Source organism: Oryctolagus cuniculus, chromosome 13 (genome assembly GCF_051225735.1).
Source record: "Oryctolagus cuniculus isolate XC-2025 breed Fujian yellow rabbit chromosome 13, ASM5122573v1, whole genome shotgun sequence".
Classification (NCBI taxonomy): domain Eukaryota; kingdom Metazoa; phylum Chordata; class Mammalia; order Lagomorpha; family Leporidae; genus Oryctolagus; species Oryctolagus cuniculus.
The window spans coordinates 26,062,274-26,083,372 of record NC_142879.1 but is presented as its reverse complement, the minus strand read 5'-3'; the positions used below and the strand labels follow the sequence as shown (position 1 = coordinate 26,083,372).

Genomic DNA, 21,099 nt, shown 5'->3' with positions numbered 1-21,099 from the left:
GATTCACCTGTCTGATCTGCGGGAGGAGGTGGGAAGGGGGGCCCTCCCCCAGGAACCGCCCACCCGGTAGCTGGCAGCATCTGCCCGCAGCAGGTGCGTGGAGGCTCTGCAGAGCATGGGCGCTGGTGGCAGGGGGAGGGCCCAGAGTGCCATCTGGACACAGCGCGCTCACCACGCCCGGGTCCACAGATCAGGCAGCTCTGGGAAAGAGGATTAGGTGGGTCGCCCAGCAACCACGGCTCAGGAGCCTCCCCTGGGGCCACACACGCGCACACACATGCGCACACACACACACAGAGACTCCACAAACAGCAGCTCAGGCTCTGTCCCTTCTCCCCTCAGCGCTATTTTCTCTCCAAGAAACTTCTCCGAGGCAGAGGGAGGAAGAAGCCCGTGGCGGCAGCAGGTGGCGGCAGAAGTGGAGGCGAGGAGCCCAGCAGGATGTAGTCTCCCTCCTACCCTGGCCCTCAGAGCCTACAGGACCTTCTGCTTTTCCTGGGAAAGATCCAGGCGCTCTCCGCCCCCTGCGGCCACCGCACACCTTGGCAGGGGCTGACTCCAGAAAGCCAGCTAAGAGGGTAAGAGGGGTGTCTCTCCAGGATCCCAGGCTGCGCTGGGCCAGCCCTGCTCCTGGCCTGGAGCTGGGATGGGTGGCAGGGGGCGGGTGGTGGCAGGCCTGGAGCCTGGCGAGTGCTCTGGGTCCAGGGTCCCCTTGGCACAGAGAGGCCCCTTCTGGTCTCATCAGCTCCACGAGAGCCTTGGCACGATGGCCCACTCCTTGCTCATGGGCTCCTGAGAGGCCAAAGCTTCTGGCCATTTGGGACCAGCAAGGCGCTCAGGGGAACCCAGCTCCAGCACTGGCTCTTCTGCAGGAAGAAGGAAGAAAAGGGAGGCCCAAAGCTGAGGTTCTGCCATCAGTCTGAGAATAAAGCAGCTCTGGGTACAAGGCACAGGGTCAGGTCTGGGCTACGGCAGTGACCAAGATATGCGGTGACATGGGGCCTCCGTTCCCTTGATCACAGGGTAGACTGTGAGGCCCCAGTCTACCTGGAGCACAGCTGGGACAGGACGTCCAGGGAGAAGGTTAGGGTAGGACAGGAAGTCTGGGCTGTGACCATGGGATCGGGGTAGGGTTTCTTGGGGACCAGCCCCCTCCAACTGTGGTCAATGGGACCTGAGCACTGGCCCCTCCTGGTTCACTCTTGCCTCACAATGAGGAGGACTGACTGCCATCCTTCCATTCCTCCTTCCATCCTCCCATCCTCCCATCCTCCCATCCATCCTCCCATCCATCCATCCTCCCATCCTCCCATCCGTCCATCCTCCCATCCATCCATCCTTCCATCCATCCTCCCATCCATCCATCCTTCCATCCTCCCATCCATCCATCCTCCCATCCTCCCATCCATCCATCCTCCCATCCTCCCATCCTCCCATCCATCCATCCTTCCATCCTCCCATCCATCCATCCTCCCATCCTCCCATCCATCCTCCCATCCATTACTCAGGAGCCGCTTGTGCAGTCTATGGCCTGGCAGGGGAGGGGGAGGGGGAGGGAAACAAACACAGCGCCGCATGAGAAACCTGCTTGATGCAGATGCTATGCTGGCCTCGGTGACTGCAGAGATGGGTGCCACTCCAGTGGGGGCCAGTGGGAGGCCATGTGGGGCAGCTGCAGGGAGGCGTGAGCCCTTGAGGTGGGTCTTGGGGGATGAGCAGGGGTGTGAAGCAGCCAAAGGACCAAGTGTCAGCCCTGTGGCTGCATCAGACCAGGCTTGTCGGTCACAGTTTTCTATGATGCCAAAGAGAAAAAAGGCCAATTTGCAACCTGTGGAGTTGGCCTTGGGCCTTGGCAAACACAGCACCTGGAAAAAGATTAGACAGACATGGAATGCCTGTTGTGAGGTTCCTCCCCAGGCCGAGGACCCAGCTTCGGCAGAGTGAGCCCACCAGCCCAGTGAAGCCGGGGGCAGGCGTGGATGTGCCCATGAGCCTTGTGGGGCACTCGGGGCAGCCCCTTGCCAGGCCTGGGGGAGCCCAGCTTGGCTGTTAGAGCTGAGCTCTGGGGAAGGAGGAGTCAGGCCGGGTCCCCTGGGCACGGCTCCCTTTGTACGGAGACTTCAGTGTCCCTGGATCGGGGACCGCACGTCCCTCAGTGGTTCGCTGGTGCTGGTGCAGGGCCTGGGTCCTCGTTAGAGGCGCTGATGCTCTCGCTCCCTCTGTGGGGGCCAAAGCCTTGCTTCTGACTCCAGTGGCAACCGCACCCCTCCCCCTTTATTCCCACCACTGAGACCTCCCTGGTGCCTGCCTGTCCCTGACTGCCTGGAGACATGGGCACGGCTTCCTGGGTGTCTAAGGAGCCACAGCTGGCAGTGGCGTCACCCAGGGGTGGTGCAAAGGACATTGTCCTCAGGGATGATAAAAAATAGCTAAGGGGAAGGCTTGGGGGGGGGGGCGGGTGGGAGGGGAAAGGGCAGAGGAGCCAGCAGCTTCAAGAACAAGAGAGAGGGCCTGGCTGGCTGAGCGGCACCAAGGGGAGAGACGGCCTCTTCCTGCTCCCTGGGTGAACCTGAACACCCTGTTGGAACAGGGGGATCCGACTCTCCCCATGCCAGGACCAGAAGCCGGGGTTGAGGGAGGCCAGGACAGAGGTCGGGGTCAAGCTTGCACCAGGCCAGGGGCGTCCTTCCCCTTTTGGGCTCCAATCCCCTTGGGAGCTTGTGAATCCTGAACCCCTTCTCAGAGACCCCTTCTAAAAACACACAGTTAAGTTCACTGGATACAAAGAAACCCAGCTCTGCTGAGATTTTTTTTTTTAATCTGGTAATGGTTGTGGCTCTCCATCAACATGTAAGACAATAAAATCTCACCGCAGATGTAACAATTGCCATGAGGGGAAACTGAGGAGGGGAAACTGAGGCTCAGAGCTGAGATGGTGGCTTGGACACAGGCGGCAAATAGCAGGGAGGGGAAGGGTGCACTGGATTTGTGTTTTCTCTGCCAAAACTGTTGCCCCAGCACCAGCCTGCTGCACCTGCGCTGAGGAGTGACCCAAGGGGGTGCGCCAGAAGGGGGCGCAGCCAGACACGAGCATGCATCTGAGGTCAAAGGGAGCGGAGGTGGTGAGTGGGAGTAAGGGTGGGGACGGGCCATGGGAGGCAGGAAGGAAAGGCAGGTGGAGCGGGGCAGCCCTCTGTCCCCGCCCCCGCTCCCAGACAGGTCTGCAAGGTTCTCGCAGAGGCCCACAGGGTCCTGGCTGCCTCTCACCTCTTCCTGCTACGTGTTGGCACTGGACTTTGCCAGCTCCGGGGCACAGCTGGAGAATTCACGGACTATGTCCCAGGCACTGCACCCCGTGTCATCGCACAGGGTTTTGTAGCTCACCGGATGCTTTCAGGTACCTGCTCTCACTTGAGTCTCATGCTGTGGGGTAGGCCGATGAACCCCACTGGCTGTCCCCGACGGCCGCGGCACTGGGAGCCTGGCTGCGTGTTTTGTTCCTTCTCTTGAATCCCCTGAGGGAGCCTCAGCACCTAGCACAGCGGCGGGGACCTTGCAGGCACCTCCCACCCTCCTGCCCTTGTTTTCTGAGTCTCTGGTGAGTGAGGGGATGAGAACTCAGGCCCGGGGTTAAGGCCCCAGGCTGGCCCAGCGCGCCCCACTGCTCGTGGTCGCGTCTCTACACCTGTTGACGGGAAAGGCCACAGCTGCATAAATCAGTAGAATATAGTCTGAGGGTGGAGGTCCCAAGGAACAAAGCAAGTCCACCAGACAGAATGAACTGGGAGAGCTTCCTGCAACAGTGAGTTTTGAGCTAGATCTTTTCCAACTTTTAAATGACAACTACAAGCAAATGTGTGGAAATATTGGAGAAAGGTGCGACGCACACCCGAAGCTGTGCCCTCTTTCTAGGTGTGTGTGTGTGTGTGTGTGTGTGTGTGTGTGTGATTTCCCTGAGCACCTCAGCCCTGTCCTAAGATTGGGCTATTGGCCAATACTCCCCTAAACCAAAGCCATCTTTCTACCTAAGAAAATCATCAATCATTTCCTAACACCCAGCTCATGTTCAAATTTCTTCAACTGTCTTTTTAAAATTTTATTTATTTATTTGAGAGGCAGAGTTACAGAGAGAGAGGGAGAATCAGAGGCAAACGACTTCCATCCACTGTTTCAGTCCCCCAGTGGTTGCAATGGCTGGAGCTGAGCTAATCCGAAGCCAGAAGCTGTGAGCTTTTTCCAGGTCTCCCATGTGGGTGCAGGGGCCCAAGCACTTGGGCCATCTTCCACTGCTTTTCCAGGCCATTAGCAGGGAACTGGATCGGAAGAGGAGCAGCCTAGACATGAACCGGCGCCCATGTGGGATGCTGGCACTGCAGGTGGAGGCTTTACCCGCTATGCCACAGTGCCAGCCCCATCTCCAACTGGCTTAATTCTTTAAAACAAAAATACAATCCATGTCCTGTGCCTTCGAGGTCGACTGTAAGTGCCCCTAACCAGGTGGGAAGCAGGTGCACTTGGTGAGAGGCTGTGAGGACGCCATGGAGCTGTGACAGGTAGGGTGCTGAGCCCGAGGGTGAGGGGCCTCGGGGCTCCCACGGAGGACACTGGCTGTGCCTCAGGGGTCGTACAGAGCAAGGGAGAGGCACAACCGACATGGTGGCAGCCCCAGAAAGTCACTCTCACTGGTGTCTCACGGCATACCCTGGCTTCAGGTCACTTCCTGGTCTTCCCTGAGGGTCAGGTCCAGCTCCATGGGCTGAGCTACCTCCTGTCTGCCTGCTTGCCTCTTGGTGCCTTCCCCTCCCAACCTCCTCCCTCTCTCTATGGCTCCCCCTGCCTTTGCCCTTAAGAACTTAATCAGCCCTGCCTGAGAGCGGCCTGGGGAGCAGCTGGCACCAGGGACAGAAATAGCTCCAGCAGAAGCCTGGTGTCTGTCAGAGCCCTGGGCCCTGGCAGGAGTGGGGGAGGGGAAAACAATTCAGGACCCTCCCCTTACATGAGACCTCCCCCCTTGGTTGGGGGAGCTCGGGGCCCACAGCTGGTACACCTGCCCTCTGACATGGGGGCGAGGTGGGTAATGAGGCCTCTGGGCTGCCCTGGGGGCTACCTCCTGGCCTTACCTCACTTCCTGGCAAGGAGTCTGGGGATAAGAGACACACCCACACCAGGGGTCACTTACTGCCCTCCCCATGGGGATTGAGGGTTTGAGGTCCAGTCACCCACCCCTTTCCTCACAGCAGGGGCCATTGCAGGCAGGTGCGCTGCCCTGACTGGAAGTTCCTGGGGCTTACACAACCCTCCCTGCCCCCTTCAACAAGTACTTAGAGCCGTGGATGTGAGCGGCTGGTATGTGTGTGTGTACCCCCAAATCACAGGGCTGTGCACGCTTCCTGCTTTGCTTGTCCTTCGTGGGAAGCAACTCCTCCCCGCTCCATCACCTGGATGCTTTAAGGCTCCTTGCGGCATATTTTTTCTTCGCTTTGGCACAGTACTTGTAGCGTACCAAGTTCAGTCCTGAGGCTTCTTACCACAGCCCTGTGCTGTCTTACAGAATTAGACACGATCGCTGAGAGGTTCCACGACCTGCCCGAGGCCGCCCCAGCGGGACCCCAGCTCGCTTCCTCCCGGTTGATCCCCTGCCCTGTCTCGGCAGGCCCCGGGAGCCATGTCTCTCCTCGCGTGGCTGCGGTGGAGCGAGGCCCCGCCCCGGCTGTCGGCCCGGAGCCCGGCGGAGATGGTGCTGGAGACGCTCATGATGGAGCTGGCGGGGCAGATGCGCGAGGCCGAGAGGCAGCAGCGTGAGCGCAGCTACGCGGAGCGCAAGATCTGCACGGGCGTGGACTACAGCTGGCTGGCCAGCGCGCCGCGGCCCTCCTACGACCTCAGCCCCGGCGAGCGGCTGCAGCTGGAGGACGTCTGTGCCAAGATCCACCCGTCCTACTGTGGGCCTGCCATCCTTAGGTGAGCCGCGGGCCCACTGTGAGGGCGGCTGGAGCCAGGGGCTTGGGAGGTGTAAGGCAGTGGAGGAATCTGAAAGTGACTGCGGATCCAGGACTGCGGTTCAGAGGGAGGCTGGAGGCGGCGCCAGGAAGCAAGTTAGTTGGTTTGTTTGTTTATTTATTAAAAGGTAGAGTTACATAGAGAGGGAGAGAGAGAGGTCTTCCATCCGCTGGTTCACTCCCCAAATGGTCGCAGCCACCGGAGCTGCGCCAATCTGGAGCCAGGAGCTTCTTCTAGGTCTCCCATGTGGGTGCAGGGGCCCAGGGCTTGGAGCATCTTCTGCTGCTTTCCCAGGCCATAGCACAGAGCTGGATCAGAAGTGGAACTGCGGGGACTCGAACCAGCACCCATATGGGAAGCCAGCATTGCAGGCACAGGCTCAGCCCACTATGTCTGGCGAGTGAGTTTTGCTGCCAGAGAACTCCATGCTGTTCATTCTCCCTACACAGGTTGTTCTTACCCTGGAATTTTAAATAAAAGATTTATTTATTTGAAAGACAGATCTACAGGGCACACACACACACACACATCTTCCATCTGCTGGTTTACTCCCCAGATGGTTGCAACAGGCTGAAGCCAGGGGCCAGCAACTCTATCTGGTCTTCCCTGTGGGTGGCAGAGGCCCAAGTACTTGGGTCATCATCTGTTGCCTTCCCAGGTACAGTAGCAGAAATGCTGGATTGGAGACAGATCAGCCAGGAGTCCAACCCATTGCAGGCAGCAGCTTAACCCTCTGCGCCACAGCGCCCCACTCTGGGTGTTGGTTAACATGGTGGCTTCTCCTCCGGTTCATTCTCAACATTACCTTCTTAGAGAGGTTTTCCCAGACGGTCCCTCCAAGATCGGTTTAGTTTTCTTTTTTTTTTTTTTTAATTTTTATTTATTTATTTATTTATTTTATTTTTTGACAGGCAGAGTGGACAGTGAGAGAGAGAGACAGAGAGAAAGGTCTTCCTTTGCTGTTGGTTCACCCTCCAATGGCTGCCGCGGCCGGCGCGCTGCAGCCGGCGCACCGCGCTGATCCGATGGCAGGAGCCAGGAGCCAGGTGCTTTTCCTGGTCTCCCATGGGGTGCAGGGCCCAAGCACCTGGGCCATCCTCCACTGCACTCCCTGGCCACAGCAGAGAGCTGGCCTGGAAGAGGGGCAACCGGGACAGAATCCGGCGCCCCAACCGGGACTAGAACCTGGTGTGCCGGCGCCGCTAGGCAGAGGATTAGCCTAGTGAGCCACGGCGCCGGCCAGTTTAGTTTTCTTGTTTCACACTCACCTGCTGGAGGTGTGCGTGTGGACGTGTTGAACGTGCGTGTGCGTGTTGAACTTGACCTTACTGGAGCTGTGGCCCCTGGGGCCCTGTCGCACTTGGATCGGTGCTGAAATCAAGGAGGCACCCAGTCCAACCGGCAAGAATAATTCCCAACTCACTCAGGTTCTTTATGTGCACCCCTCTCTGTAAGGGGCTCAAGTGCATGAGAGAGCACTAAAACGCCCATCCTGTTAGTCTCCCCAAACCTTGCCCCACCCACCCCTTAGCCACAGCCTGTGCCCATCCTGCATCGAGCGCCTTTCTCCTTGAACCTCCCCTGACGGCCCCTGCCCTTCTTCAGCCCCATCCGAGCTGCTTTAGGCTTTTGATCTTCTTGCCGCCCCCATGTTTCTGTGTTCCATGGAAACCTCCCAGAATCCCGGCAGGCAGCCTGGGGTGGGGTCCTAGGGCGCTGGGGCAGCAGTCTCAGTGGCCAACCAGGCCTGCTAAGTGGGTGGGCAGGCTGGGCACAGGCTGTAACCGTTGGGGCACACTTCCTGCCATGCTGTCTCAAACAGGCCAGCTAATCTCTGAGCCCCCAGCACAGCCATTCTAGGAAGGGGAAACAGCCTGGGGGCACCCAGGAAAACCCGGGGAACGGGGGGTGGGGGGCACACTGAGTCTTCCTGGCCAGAAAGGGAACCATTCTGGAGGGCCAAACATCACCCTCACCCAGGTGACAGAGCTGCAGAAGGACGGGAAAGGACAGTGAGTCAGAGGCCACAGGACCAGTGGGCGGAGAGGGGAGGGTGGGGGAGGGTAGCCAGAAGGCCTGTCCGGGATCTGGAAGGCTGCCAGGCAGAGCACCGCCCCCACGGCCTCAGGGAAGCATCAGGAATTCTACATAGGCGAGTGCATTAGACCTCGCAAAAAGGTAGCTGTGGCTCCAGCTTACAGACGAGGAAGCTGAGGCCCATGGAAGCCAGAAGGCGGAGCTGGGATTTGATCTCACGGTCGGCGGTGGGCGGCAGCAGAAGCCAGGCGGGTGACTGACGCGATGGCACCGAGGGGGCGGGGCAGGGGGGGATGCCCGGGAGGCCCCTGCGGCTCCACAGCGCCCTCCCCGCCCGCGCAGGTTCCGGCAGCTGCTGGCCGAGCAGGAGCCGGAGGTGCAGGAGGTGTCCCGGCTCTTCCGCGCGGTGCTGCAGGAGGTCCTGGAGAGGATGAAGCAGGAGGAGGAGACCCACAAGCTGACGCGCCAGTGGAGCCTGCGGCCCCGCGGCAGCCTGGCCACCTTTAAGACCCGCGCGCGCATCGCCCCCTTCGCCAGCGACATCCGCACCATCTCCGAGGACGTGGAGCGCGACGCGCCGCCGCCGCCCCGCACCTGGAGCCTGCCGGAGTTCCGGGCGCCCAAGACCGACTGACCCCCGCCACTCCCCTGCGCAGGAGCTGAGCCGCCTGCAGGAGGGCATGATGGGCTGCGGGCCGGGTCCCCAAGTCCTGGAGCCTCCCCACCCTCTACCCTGGCGGGGAGACCACAGAGGGGACTCCACCGATGAGATGGAACAGCCCCGCCCCGCCCCACTCTCTTTCTCTGGACGCTGGGCCCCTCCCTCCCCTGCCCAGATGAGCAGCCCCTCCAGCCTCAATAGAGATTTAAGGTCTTGGCAGGCAGACCCGGCCCTCGGCCCCTCTCCTTCTGCTCCTATCTGGAAGGGGCAAGAGTTGCTGCTTTCTTTGACAAGCCCTGGGTTCTCACCCCAACTTGAGGGATGTCCCTGGGGAGTGACGAGGGATGGTGTCCCTTCTCTGCGGGTGACTCAGCCCCATGGGCCTGCAGATGAAAGGGCTCACAGCTGTGTTCACCTAGAAAATGAGGAAACTGAGGCTCCTTCTGCCTTAAGCTGCAGCCAGGCAGTGTGAGGTGGCTCCTGTGGGGATAGTCTTCACCCGGTCTTGGAGTCCTGGCTGTGATCTGATCCCTCTCTGACCGTGGCATTGGCGTGGAGGTCTGGGCTGCTCTCCCAGGAGTGGCTGGGGGTGGAGGTAGCTTGCTCAGTGCCCCGTCCACAGTGTCATCACAGGGGCTGGCTGACCCATCCCAGGAAGTTCCTCCCAGAGCCTTCAGCCCTGCTGCTGTGGCCCCAGGGCTCCTTCTCTCTCTGGTCACATGTGCTGTTTGCTTTCTGCAGGAAATGATGCCCAAACCTTTAACTGACCTTGGGGCACCTGGGTGAAGTGTTCTAGAAGAGGCCCCTCAAGCTTCGCTGTCTTTTTTTTTTTTTTTTTAAGATTTATTTATTTGAAAGGTAGAGTTGCAGAGAGAGAGAGAGAGAGAGGTCCTCCATGCACTGGTTCGCTCCCCAGATGGCCACCACCACTGCTAGAGCTGGGCCAGTCCGAAGCCTGGAGCCAGGAGCTTCTTTGAGTCTCCCACGCAGGTGCAGGGGCCCAAGGATCTGGGCCATCTTCTGCTGTCCCAGGCCATAGCAGAGAGCTGGATTGGAAGTGGTGCAGCCGGGACTCAAACTGGCGCCCATGTGGGATGCCGGCACTGCAGGCTGCGGCTTTACCTGCTGTGCCACAGTGCTGGCCCCCGTCCTTCCATCTTCTAACATGGGTAGATCTGGATGGCCAGATGGCCTCCCACATGCTCTGTGGTGCAGGGGGACAGGTCAGGACAGGTCAGGAAAGTGTCCTCCACCCTCCAAGGGGATCCTAATAGCAGTCCATGTAAAACACCAGAGGGAAAACGGGGAAACTCCATGTATTTCCCAGCCATGTTTAGTGGGGAAAATTCTTTTATAATGATCTGGTTTTGGATTATTTTCACTTGAATCTGGATGGAGAGTCATAGGATGGTAGAAATCTCCTGACACTATCAAGATGAGGAGCTGATTAACTTGTTAACATAATTGGTGGAAGTTGAGAATCACTTAAATAAAAACATACACCTTAAACATCCTCATGGTTTATTCGAAGACATGAGTTCATTTCATTGCCAAACTTTGGATGTAGGTCCAAGCTATGCTCACTTTTTTGTGGCAAGTTGTCTGATGGGAGTTCTGCACTTTAGTTTCATTGGTTTGTGTATATTTAATTGGAACAAGAAGAACAATGACATAAACAAGCAACAAACAGAAACCACTGCTAATCAGGCCACCGGGTTGGTATAGACCTGGAAAGGGGCTTACAGGCTTGCTGGATGCACTGGGTGGGGGTCAGTCCAGGTGTTGGAGGAACGGAGCAACATGGCATCCCGGAGGGAGGGTGGGGGAGCTGGCTAAGAGGCTGCCTATTACCGTCCTCCTTGTCTGTCACCCCTGATGGGACTGAGAGGTCACTGAAGCCATTTCGTGAAAATGTGTATCATGAAAAAACTACCCATGGATTTCAAAATTGCTTTGCACTTAAATACTCTTGCATTTAAAATTATTTAGCATTTGTGAGGCAGAGAGAGCAAGTAAGCTCTCATCTGCTGATTCACTCCCCAAATGCCTGCAACAGTTAGGACTGTGCTGGGGCCAAAGGCAAGATCCAGGAACTCATTCCGGGCCTTCCATATGGATGACAGGAACCCAATTACTTGAGCCATAATTGCTGCCTCCCAGGGTCTGCAGTAGCAGGAAGCTAGAATCAGGAGCCAGAGCCAGAGGACACAAACACAGGCGCTCCAATATGGGATGCAGGCATCCCAAGTGGTGTCTTAACTGCTGGCCAAACCTTTCCTGTCCACCCCAGGCACAATGGACAGCACCCACCAGCTCTTCAGATAGCAATTGTCCTACCACAGCCAGTCCCAGCCCACTAGGGTCTGGAAATTGTTCTGCATTCAGGCTGTTAAAGGGATTAATAACATCTGTTTCCAGTTATATTTCTAAAGGCTCAATAATAACAAACAAAAGAACAAAACGTTTGAGAACTTCCATGTGAGCACACATTGGATGAGCGGCTGGCTGTAGATGGGTTGTGTATGCTCAAGACTCAGCCCAACACCAGCAGCCACTAGGGGGCGCTAATGGGATTGAACCGTGGGATGATTGTCATATTTGTGCTTTTTGTGACTTGTTCAAACATACACAAAAATTAGAGGGAAGCAGTTAAGGAGCCCCCACATATGAATCACCAAGGTTTAAGGGCTATTAACATTTTGCCATATTTGTGTTATCTATATTTTTATGTGAAGTTTTTTAAAGATCTATTTTATTTACTTGAAAGGCAAAGTTAGAGAGAGGGAGAGATAGAGAGAAAGGGCTTCCATCCACTGGTTCACTCCCCAGATGGCTGCAATGGCCAGGGCAGGGTCAAGCCAAAGCCAGGAACTAGGAGCTTTTTCCAGGTCTCCACACATGGGTGCAGCGGCCCAAGCACTGGAGCCATCTTCTGCTGTTTTCGCGGGCCTTTAGCAGGGAGTTGGATTGGAAGTGGAGCAGCAAGGACTTGCGTTGAGGGTGGTAGCTTAGGCTGCTACGTCACAAGGCTGGCCCCATACATGAAGTATTGTAATATAAATCTCAGACATCATAACACATCACCACTGAACTTCACTAACAGATCTCTTTAAAAATTTATATAAAGGGGAAAATTCATGCATCTTTTTTTTTCTAAAAAGTATTTTTTTTGAAAGGCAGAGTTAGAGAGGGAGACACAAAGGGAGAGAGGGAGAGAGCAAGTTCTTTCAACCGCTGTCCACTCCCCAAATGGCTGCATTGGCCCTGGGCTGGGCCAGACCAAAGCCAGGAGCTTGGAACTCCATTCGGGTTTCCCAAGAACTTGGGCCATCTTCAAGCTGTTTCCCAGGCACGTTAGCAAGGGAGCTGAATCAGAAGTGGAGCATCTGGGACTCAAACAGGTGTTCATTTGGGAAGCCAATGTCATAGCTGGTGACCTGACTCACTGCACCACAATATGGACACAGAGATTTATCATATATGACTACACTACCACTATCAATCCTAATAAAATTAAAAATAATTCTTTAATATCATCTGGTACCTTGTCCATATTCACATTTTCCTAATACTTCCTAACTCTTCCAACATACCATTCTCACAACTTACTTCTTTGAATAAGGATCTAATCAAGTTCCACACATTGATAAGAAAGCTGTAATTTGTGTTAGACTTGGCCATAGGGTGTTGTTTAATTCCACAATAAAGGATTGCTTCAAGACAGACTGATCATGGAACATGCCATAACACGCTTGTGTTGACACATAGTTAATGACTGCACACAAATGATAATGATGATGGAAATTAACCTAAACCTACTTCCTACTTAGATCCTCATCAGAATCACCCGATTATAATTCTTCCACAGCAACCACAATTCTCTAACACTTTGAAAAGTAATGTGAAAATGTGATAGTGACAATTATCTATTTGGCACTACTTGCCACCTCCATGTTTTATTTTTTGAGACATGCTTGCAAAGAGCAACATAAAGCCTTCTCGCCTTTTCTCACTATCTCAAAATAAAGCACTGAATCTTATAGAAACAACTCAGGGGAAATCTCAAGAATTCCAATAATTGGTAATGAAAAACATTTATGTCTACTGCCAATGCCATCCATCCTCCTCTTCTTTCTTGTAGTCTCCCCTGCCCTTCCCACCACCCCAGTCTCTCAACTCCATCTCCTTCTGTGTGGTGGTGATTATTCATTTAGGGTGGTCACAGCTCTCTGCAGCTAGGGAGGAGAGCTGCTGGTGCCCTGGCTGACTTGACCCCAGTTTAGTTCTCCCGACACTTATACCCCAACTCCAGAGAAAGGCCTTGTGGCAAAGCCTAGCTATGTGTTCACCAAACCCGCTTCTTCATTCTCCTGCACTCACAGTGAAATGACGTTCCTGGCCTACTTTGCCTTGACAATGGCCATGAGACTGAGTTTGGCTGCTGGAACGTGAACTGATGTAAAAGGTTCCACTTCCAGGCTTCGCCCATTATGTATTTTTTTTATTTTTATTTTTGACAGGCAGAGTGGACAGTGAGAGAGAGAGACAGAGAGAAAGGTCTTCCTTTGCCGTTGGTTCACCCTCCAATGGCTGCTGCAGCCAGCGTGCTGAGGGCGGCGCACTGCATTGATCCGATGGCAGGAGCCAGGTACTTATCCTGGTCTCCCATGGGGTGCAGGGCCCAAGCACTTGGGCCATCCTCCACTGCACTCCCGGGCCACAGCAGAGAGCTGGCCTGGAAGAGGGGCAACCGGGACAGAATCCGGCACCCCGACCGGGACCAGAACCCGGTGTGCCGGCGCCGCAAGGCGGAGGATTAGCCTAGTGAGCCCAGGCTTCGACCATTAAAAACCTCCCCGAAGTGATTCTCTGTCCTTTTTCCCTATTTGCTGGCTGAGTGGAGAGGACTCTAAGATCTGAGAAGAGACCACAAGAAAAAAGGGGCCTGGGTCCTGAATAACCACATGGAAGGCCATGTTGGACTTATGTGACTTAGAAATACATTCCTGTTTGTAAACTCCTGTGGTTTGGGGCTTACTTTTGCTGTGGCCACTGCTCTGTAAGCAGAACACACTTTGCCTCACTCGGGATGTCTGCCACCCCTGGAGCAGGCACTGTTGCTGGGGATGGGAACTCTTCTTCCAGGGCCTGGGGCACCAGATCACAGCCCCACCTGGACCTACACAAAATGAGAGGGGGGTGCTGTTTGCCACAATAAAGTGGATGGGGAAAATATGAGATGGTCCCCCCAGATCAACTTCCAGAGCTCTAAGAGAACATCTGAAACCTCCCAAGTCTGAAAGATTTACTCTTTGAAAATCTAAACAGCTTCGTATTAAAATGGTTTTCCTTATTACCGAATGTTGTAGTATCGACAACTTAATGTCACCTTTGCTGCTGTACCAAGGCAGTTCATAGAAGCTTCCACCCCACCTCTCCTCCTGGCAAGCCTCCATGCATGGGAAAACTAGAAAGTTCCACAGCTGCCAACCTTCTGGGCCATTTCATCTTCTGCCCACATGTAGACACACAAGGAGAGAACGACAGCTGCTCCTTGTTCCTGGTATGCAGTCAACTCAAGTCATCTTGCTGAACTTTCCACTTTGTTTTTTCCTTCTGCCTCTCTGTCTTCTCTTTGAAGGTCTCCTGTCTTTCACTCATGAGCAGATGTTGGTCTTTGAGGGAAAAGGGAGTTTAACAGTGCAGATAAAATCATTTTAATTTTTCGGCTGCTGAACAGTCTGTATTACGGTTCTATGAAATGTTTCTCCCACTTAACGTCTTTGCAACTCACTCACCTCTTGGAGGCCCTTTTTCCTCAAGGCCCAGATAAGCGTAGCCACCTCTCCACCATCCAGGCTTGTGGTGAGGCCGAAAGTAAGGTCAGATGTTTTGCAAGCTATAAAGGAGCCTCCAGAATTAAGACCTTCTGGCTGTGTGAGACAGTCTTCCCTTCTACTGGACACCCTGCAGAACATCTTTCACCTTCATTCCTTGGGAGGTCCAGACCTGCTGGCTCTTTTAATCCATGTTCTCCAGCCCTGTTTCCCAGTTTCCTAAGGTTTAGCTCTGTGGTTCTCAACCCTTGGTGCACATCGGATCATCTTGGGAGCCTTCAAACTTGCAGGCATCCAGGCCAACCCCAGACTAACGAAATCAGAAACTCTGGATGGCACTCAGGCACCAATTTTTCTAAAGTTTTCTCAGTGATTCCATTGTGCACCCAAGGCCTAAAAGTCATGGCTTTTGATTACTGTTTCTGAAGGACTCAGGAAATTTGCTGTGGGCACCTCTGAATCTAACACAGGCCTTAATGACTTCATTTCAATAGGAGATGATGCAAGCTGGAAGTACTACCATGGCCTTGTGTGATCTGATGTTAGAGACCAATGATTGCAAGGTTATTTATTGCATGCATATTGTTTAGCTAGGATGGATGTGTCTCACCTCCTTAGCAGCAGTGAGATGCTTAGAGATGGGACATCTCCTGTAGGGAATGCTGCAAATTCCCTTTTACAGCAGCTGGGAAAATGCAGGGTGACTGGATCACAGCTGTTTCTTATAAACCTGCAAAAATAATACAATTATCTGGTGTCTGCTTGAATACTATTCATAAAGCACTTGGAGAGATGGAGAGGGAGGGAGAGAGGTTGAGAGAGTAGGGGGAGGGGGGAAGGAGAGGGATGGGGCGAGAAAGTTGGAATCCAGCAGGTGGGTGTGGCTGGCTGAGCGGGGCTGCACGTAAGCTTTTCTTCCCTTCTTCTGCTAAGTGGCCGCACTGTGAGGCGGCTGGTGACAGTGAGTGGAGGGTGTGGGTGCTGCCCTTGTCCTCAGAGCCAGTCACTGGCAACACGCTCTAATCCGCTGGGCCTAAAGCCATCGTCAAACACAAGCCAGTCCTGGGAACCAAACTTGTCCTTTTCTGCGTGTGGATGCCCCCTGGTGATCATGCGAGGCTCAGCCCCAGAGTCCATGGAACTGGCTGTGGATCAGCACCTGCACTGCAACAGACAGGGCTCTGGGTGCATCCTGCCTTTCCGGCTAGAGACAAACTCCTCTGCAGGTGTGCCCAGCATGGCTCTTGGCCGGACCAGAGGCCCAGGCAGCAGCGGCCACAGCATCCCAGCCTGTCCAAGTCACCTGCAGTGACATCTACAGATTGTGTGGACTTGGCCCATTTAACCTTGTTGAGTCTGTTTTCTTGGCATGACACTTGGTAGTAATCCACTGAAATAAAGGCACATAAAGCTAAAGGCGCCTATTCTGAGCACCTGCATACACGCTCAGAAGCTTCTTGCTGTGGCCTGTGCATCCTTTGGTTTCTACTAGCTCATCTGTCCTCTGAGTCCTTAGGGGCTGTCCCCACCCTGCAGGCTGCCTCCCAGGAACAGCTCCAGGCATATCCCATCTTCCACCATGTTACATCACCTTCCTTCCATTCATTTTCTCATTTGACCTTCGCCCTAACCCTGGGGGAGCAGAGAGACAGCAATTTGCCCAACATTACATAGCACATCTGGCAATGGCCACAAGAAAGCGAAGTCCTGGTTTAGACATGTACTATATGTGCCAGGCACATGCAGAGTGCAGTGCACTCATGACGGCATTTTACCCTCAGCACGTGGTGAGGTAGGCATTTTCACCTCCATTTACAGAGAGGGAAGCAGAGGTTTACATGGTTTGTGACTTCTCCAAGGTTGTAAAGAGCATAACTCAGCATACAGCTCAGCATCTCTGTTTTTCTGGCAGTGGCTGGAACCTGGTTCTCTCAATTCCTGGAAAACTGCTTCTTTCATAACAAAACACTGTGCTCTACGAACAATTTAGCAAACTCACAGCTACCAAAAGCCCAGCGCTTTGTGTGTTCGTGACATGTTCTCTGCCGAGACACCTTTCTGCTTAGGATAATGTGCTGTCTGAAGCAAATATGTATACCGCTGATGACTCAGTCCTTCCACATCTATGATCAACTGATGCACAGTAGAAGATCATCAACTCCAGCCTGATTCTCCCAGCAGAGCTCCAAAGGACAAGACATGGGATTCATTCTTTTCTTCCTCCTTTGTACTTACTTAGATGTTGTTACTTTTTTACTCTGTTGGGTGTGGTTTTCAGATTTCATGGACTCAATGAGATGGAAAAATTATCACTAAAAGCTTAGGCAGTCTGGGAATGGATGACAACAGTGGCTTGGCTGCCAGCTATCAAGTCTACTTACTCTCTCTCTCTCTCTCTCTTTTTTAAGATTTATATTATTTATTTGAAAGAGTTACAGAGAGAGAGAGAGAGAGAGAGAATCTTCCATTCCTCTGGTTCACTCCCCAAATGACCGCAATGGCCAGAGCTGAGCTGAGCTGAGCCAGGAGCTTCTTCCCAGTCTCCCACGTGGGCGCAGCGGCCCAAGAACTTGGGCCATCTTCCACTGCTTTCCCAGGCCATAGCAGAGAGCTGGATCAGAAGTGGAGTAGCCAGGACTCGAACTGGCACCCTTATGGGATGCTGGCGCTGCAGGCCACAGTTTTTAACCTGCTGCGCTACAGTGCCGACCCCAAGTCTACTTATTCTTGAGTAGCTAAGACACCTAAGGACACACACTTCCTTAGCTGAGCGGGGTTCTCCAACTTGATCCACACCAGAAGTAGATGCTTCCACTGGACAAGTGGCTCTCCATATGACTACAGTTCGTCACAGGGTGGTAGCTGGGTTTGGAAGGGGAGAGAGAGACTGTTCCAAGATCAGGTGTTCCATGCAAAAGCTTAAAGTCTTATTTTTCATTTGTCTGTTTTTTATTTTTGAAAGGCAGAGTTAACAGAGATGAGGAGAGACAGAGAGAGAGAGAGAGATCTTCCATCCACTGATTCACTATCCAAATGGCCACAAATAGCTGGGGCTGGGCTAGGTCAAAGCTAGAAGCCCAGAACTCCATCCAGGTCTCCCACGTGGGTGGCAGGGGCCCCAGTAGTTGGGCTACCTTTCACTGCTTTCCTAGGTGAGTTAGCAGGGAGTTGGATCAGAAGACAGGCAGCTGGAACATGAACCAGTTGCCCATATGGGATATTGGGGTCACAGGCAGTGACTTAACCCACTACATCACAACATTAACCCCTAAAGGCTTGTTAAAACCTGGCTTTGGAAATTCCAAGATGTCACTTTTTCATTATCGTCAGCCTACTTTCAAGAGGAGGCGAGTTAGACACAGCAGTGGATTAGGATAGGATACTCATTCCTTCAACAACACTATTTTTTGTTTGTTTTTCTCTGTCAGTCTGACAGAAAAATGCAATTTGAATACAAATCTATTTCATTACAAGAAAGACTGTAGGAGCCAAGGTTGTGGCACAGTGGGTTAAGGTGCCCTCTATGACACCTGCATCCCATATGGGTAATCGGTTCATAGACTCAACTTCCAATCCAGCTTCCCGTTAATGTGCCTGAGAAAGTAGCAGAAGATGGCCCAAGTTCTTGGGCCCCTGCCACCTATGAGGGAGACCTGGAAAAAGCTCCTGGCCTGGCTTCAGCCTGACCTAGCCCTACCCATTGTGGTCTTTTAGGGAGTGAACCAGTGGATGGAAAACCTCTCTTGCTCTCTGTGTTTCCCTCTAACTCTGCCTTTCAAATAAATAAATAATTCTTTTAAAAATATTGCATATGAAAAGAGACTTGTTAACAATTTGTATTATCCTATAAATTGTTCAAATATTTTGGTTTTCTCTAGTTGATCTGTTACAGCTCATATAGCAAGAATTACATTTGGTTCATACTGTGATTTTTTTCCAGCTTCATTTCATCTTTTAATATCTTCCAGCGTTTTTGAGGTGAGTGTTTGGGCTGCAGTTAAGGTGCCGCGTGAGACTCCTACATCTCACAGTCCAGTGCTCAGTCTGAGTCCTGGCTTTGCTCCCCTTCCAGCTCATGCACACCCCGAGGGGCAGCAGGTGATGGCTCAAGTAGTTGGGTCCTTCCTACCCATGCAGGGGACTTGGATTCAGTTCCTGGCTCCTGGGCATTTGGGGAGTGCATCGATAGACAGGAACAGGTTCTCTCTGCCAGCCCCCCTCCAGCTCACCACCTCTCAAAAATAATAAGTAAAAATTAAAAAAAAAATGCTTTCCAAGCTCTTTACTGTGTGGTTACAGAGGATGTGAAGAGTGGTGCTGAGCCTAGACTTGGTGTGAAGGACATCCCAGTGCTGAGCTCTCAGCCTTGCTTGACCACCTCCACCAAAGGCTGAGTTCTGGAAATCAAAAAGCTCAGCCTGGATTCAGTGCCTCTACAGACAAAAAGGAGAACGGATTAGAAGAGATTTGCTTCTTGTTATACTAGATACACTGATTCTTCACAATTACAGGAGGAAACAAACTTAGGTCATCATGGTGTTAAGATGAGAGCTTGTTAAACCTTGAAAAATAAGCTAAATGAACACTGGAACTTTACTTCAAGTTTATAATACCATAAATCATCAACTTTTATCATCAGATTATATAAGTATTTTATATACAGTAGCTTTATATCAGCAACTCCAATTCATATGACCTAGAAATTAAACAAAAATAAATTTCAACTAGGAAAATATAGCTTTCAAATGATAGAGAGATTCTGAGACAGACAATATAAATAAGGATGTGGGGAGCAACCCGGACTGGACTGAGTTACTGGAATTAAGACTTATTCTATGCATCTGCTCTCCCACAATATGGCGCTGGGAGAGGAGGAAACAGCTTCTACGCAGCTGCCTCTTGCCAACTTGAGTGATGACCTCCAGGAGCTGATCCTGCTCCTGATTGGAGGAGAGCAGCGTACTCGGCGTGTGGGCAGCCGAGTTGGGATTGGCGGAAGAGGACTATAAAGGAGGAGAGAGACAACATACACCAGGAACATCTATCTGAAGGAACACCTGTGCAGCCCCCGAGAGAGCCGGCCGGCGGTGTGCCGCTCCCCTGCGGAAGTGGGGAAAGTGGCCAGGGGGAACCGCCCTTCCACGGAGGTGGAAGGGACAGTAGCCAACCCGGGAAGAACCAGCAGCAAACCCGGGGAGGGCCGAGCAGACGAAAGAACAGCGCAGGGTCCTGTGTCGTTCCTCCACGAAGACGGGGAGCGACATAATGGTGCCGTGACTCGGATAAGGAAACCTAGGAGGGAAGAAACGGGAAGAAGTGGGAAAATACCGGAGAGAGAGACTAGCAAAGAGCCTAGGGAAAGCCGGACGAAAAAGGTGCCGGAAGGAGCTATTGAAAGCCTAGGCATAGACTCGGATACGGACTACGGGGGGAAGCTGGGAGAAATCTCTAAGGTCGAAAGCGAAAGTGAAAGCTAGAACAAACAGACTCAGATACGGACTGTGGGGAGAAGCCAGGAGAAATGAGGGAGGAATATTGTTGGAAGAAAACTTAGGGAAACATACCGGGTAGAGAAAAATGTTAGGGAGGATGAAGCTGCGGAGGCAGGCTGAGGCGGAGACGAAAGCTACCTTGGGATTCGTCGAGTCAGCCCGGGGAATAAGGGGCGAAAAGTTAAAACCAGAAGTGGAAACGTAAGCCAGGTTGGAATCCGTCAGATTAGCCCGGGGAGCAAAAGATGGGAAGCCAAACCGTAAGGCGGAGACGTAAGCTATAGGTTGAATTTGCCAGGTTAGCCCGGGGAACTTAGACTGAATACCAGTAGCGGAAACGTGAGCTAGGCTATGTGATTCGCGGAAGCCGCCGCGTGCAGAGAGAGCACGGGGCATGAATAGATAGGGAACGTGGGGCTAGTGCGAGGCCGTGGTGTGGGCGCGAAGGGGCGTGGAGACCACGGAGTGCGCGCGTGAAGCCGGGAAGCCGCGCAGATGAGAGCAGCGTGGGCTGAAGCGGCTCAGAGCCGGGAAGCTGCCGAGAAGCAGCCTTGGGGTGGGCGCCGGGAAGCCGCAGGGATAAGAGAAACAGACATTTAGAAGTAAAATGAGAGAAATAGGAATGCTGGTAGATAGAAGTAAAATAGGAGAGATAGGAATGCCCGGAGATAGAGAAATAGAGAAAAGTAAGGCCTCCCCACAGCACGGCAATGAGAGAGCTTGGATTTGGTCTGCCTGATTAGGGAGGTGGTGAGCACCTGCGGGCGGCTAGCAGCTTATGCGCCGCAGGTCACCGAAGACAGGCACGAATTAACATCAATAAGTCTCCCCACAATACGGCAATGAGAAGGCTTGGATTCGGTTTGCCTGATTGGTAGGGCTTGTAAGCACCTGCAAGCAGTTCTTGCAGAGTAGAGCATGCGCTGCAGGGCACCGAACACAGGCACGCATCAGCGCCTAAAAACCTCCTCACAACATGGCGAAGAGAAGACCCGGATTCGGTTTGCCTGATTGATAGGACTTGTAAGCACCTGTGGGCAACTCTAGCAAGCAGAGCAGAGTGTGTGCTGCG

General features: G+C 53.3%; 1 protein-coding gene across 1 annotated transcript; it reads left to right on the top strand.

Moving 5' to 3' along the window:
• The first annotated feature begins 208 nt into the window (after positions 1-208).
• RD3 (RD3 regulator of GUCY2D) lies at positions 209-15,261 on the top strand. Its single transcript, XM_017347804.4, has 3 exons — positions 209-578; positions 5,654-5,961; positions 8,380-15,261. Exons 2-3 carry the CDS (start codon positions 5,666-5,668, stop codon positions 8,669-8,671), a joined length of 588 nt encoding a protein of 195 aa, XP_017203293.3. The 5' UTR covers positions 209-578; positions 5,654-5,665; the 3' UTR covers positions 8,672-15,261.
• The last annotated feature ends 5,838 nt before the right edge of the window (positions 15,262-21,099 follow it).

Excerpts from the sequence above, each read along its gene's own strand:
- RD3 (XM_017347804.4), top strand. The coding sequence starts at position 5,666 with ATGTCTCTCCTCGCGTGGCTGCGGTGGAGCGAGGCCCCGCCCCGGCTG. Across the intron at positions 5,962-8,379 it reads TGTGGGCCTGCCATCCTTAG|GTTCCGGCAGCTGCTGGCCG; the intron begins GTGAGCCGCGGG and ends CCGCCCGCGCAG.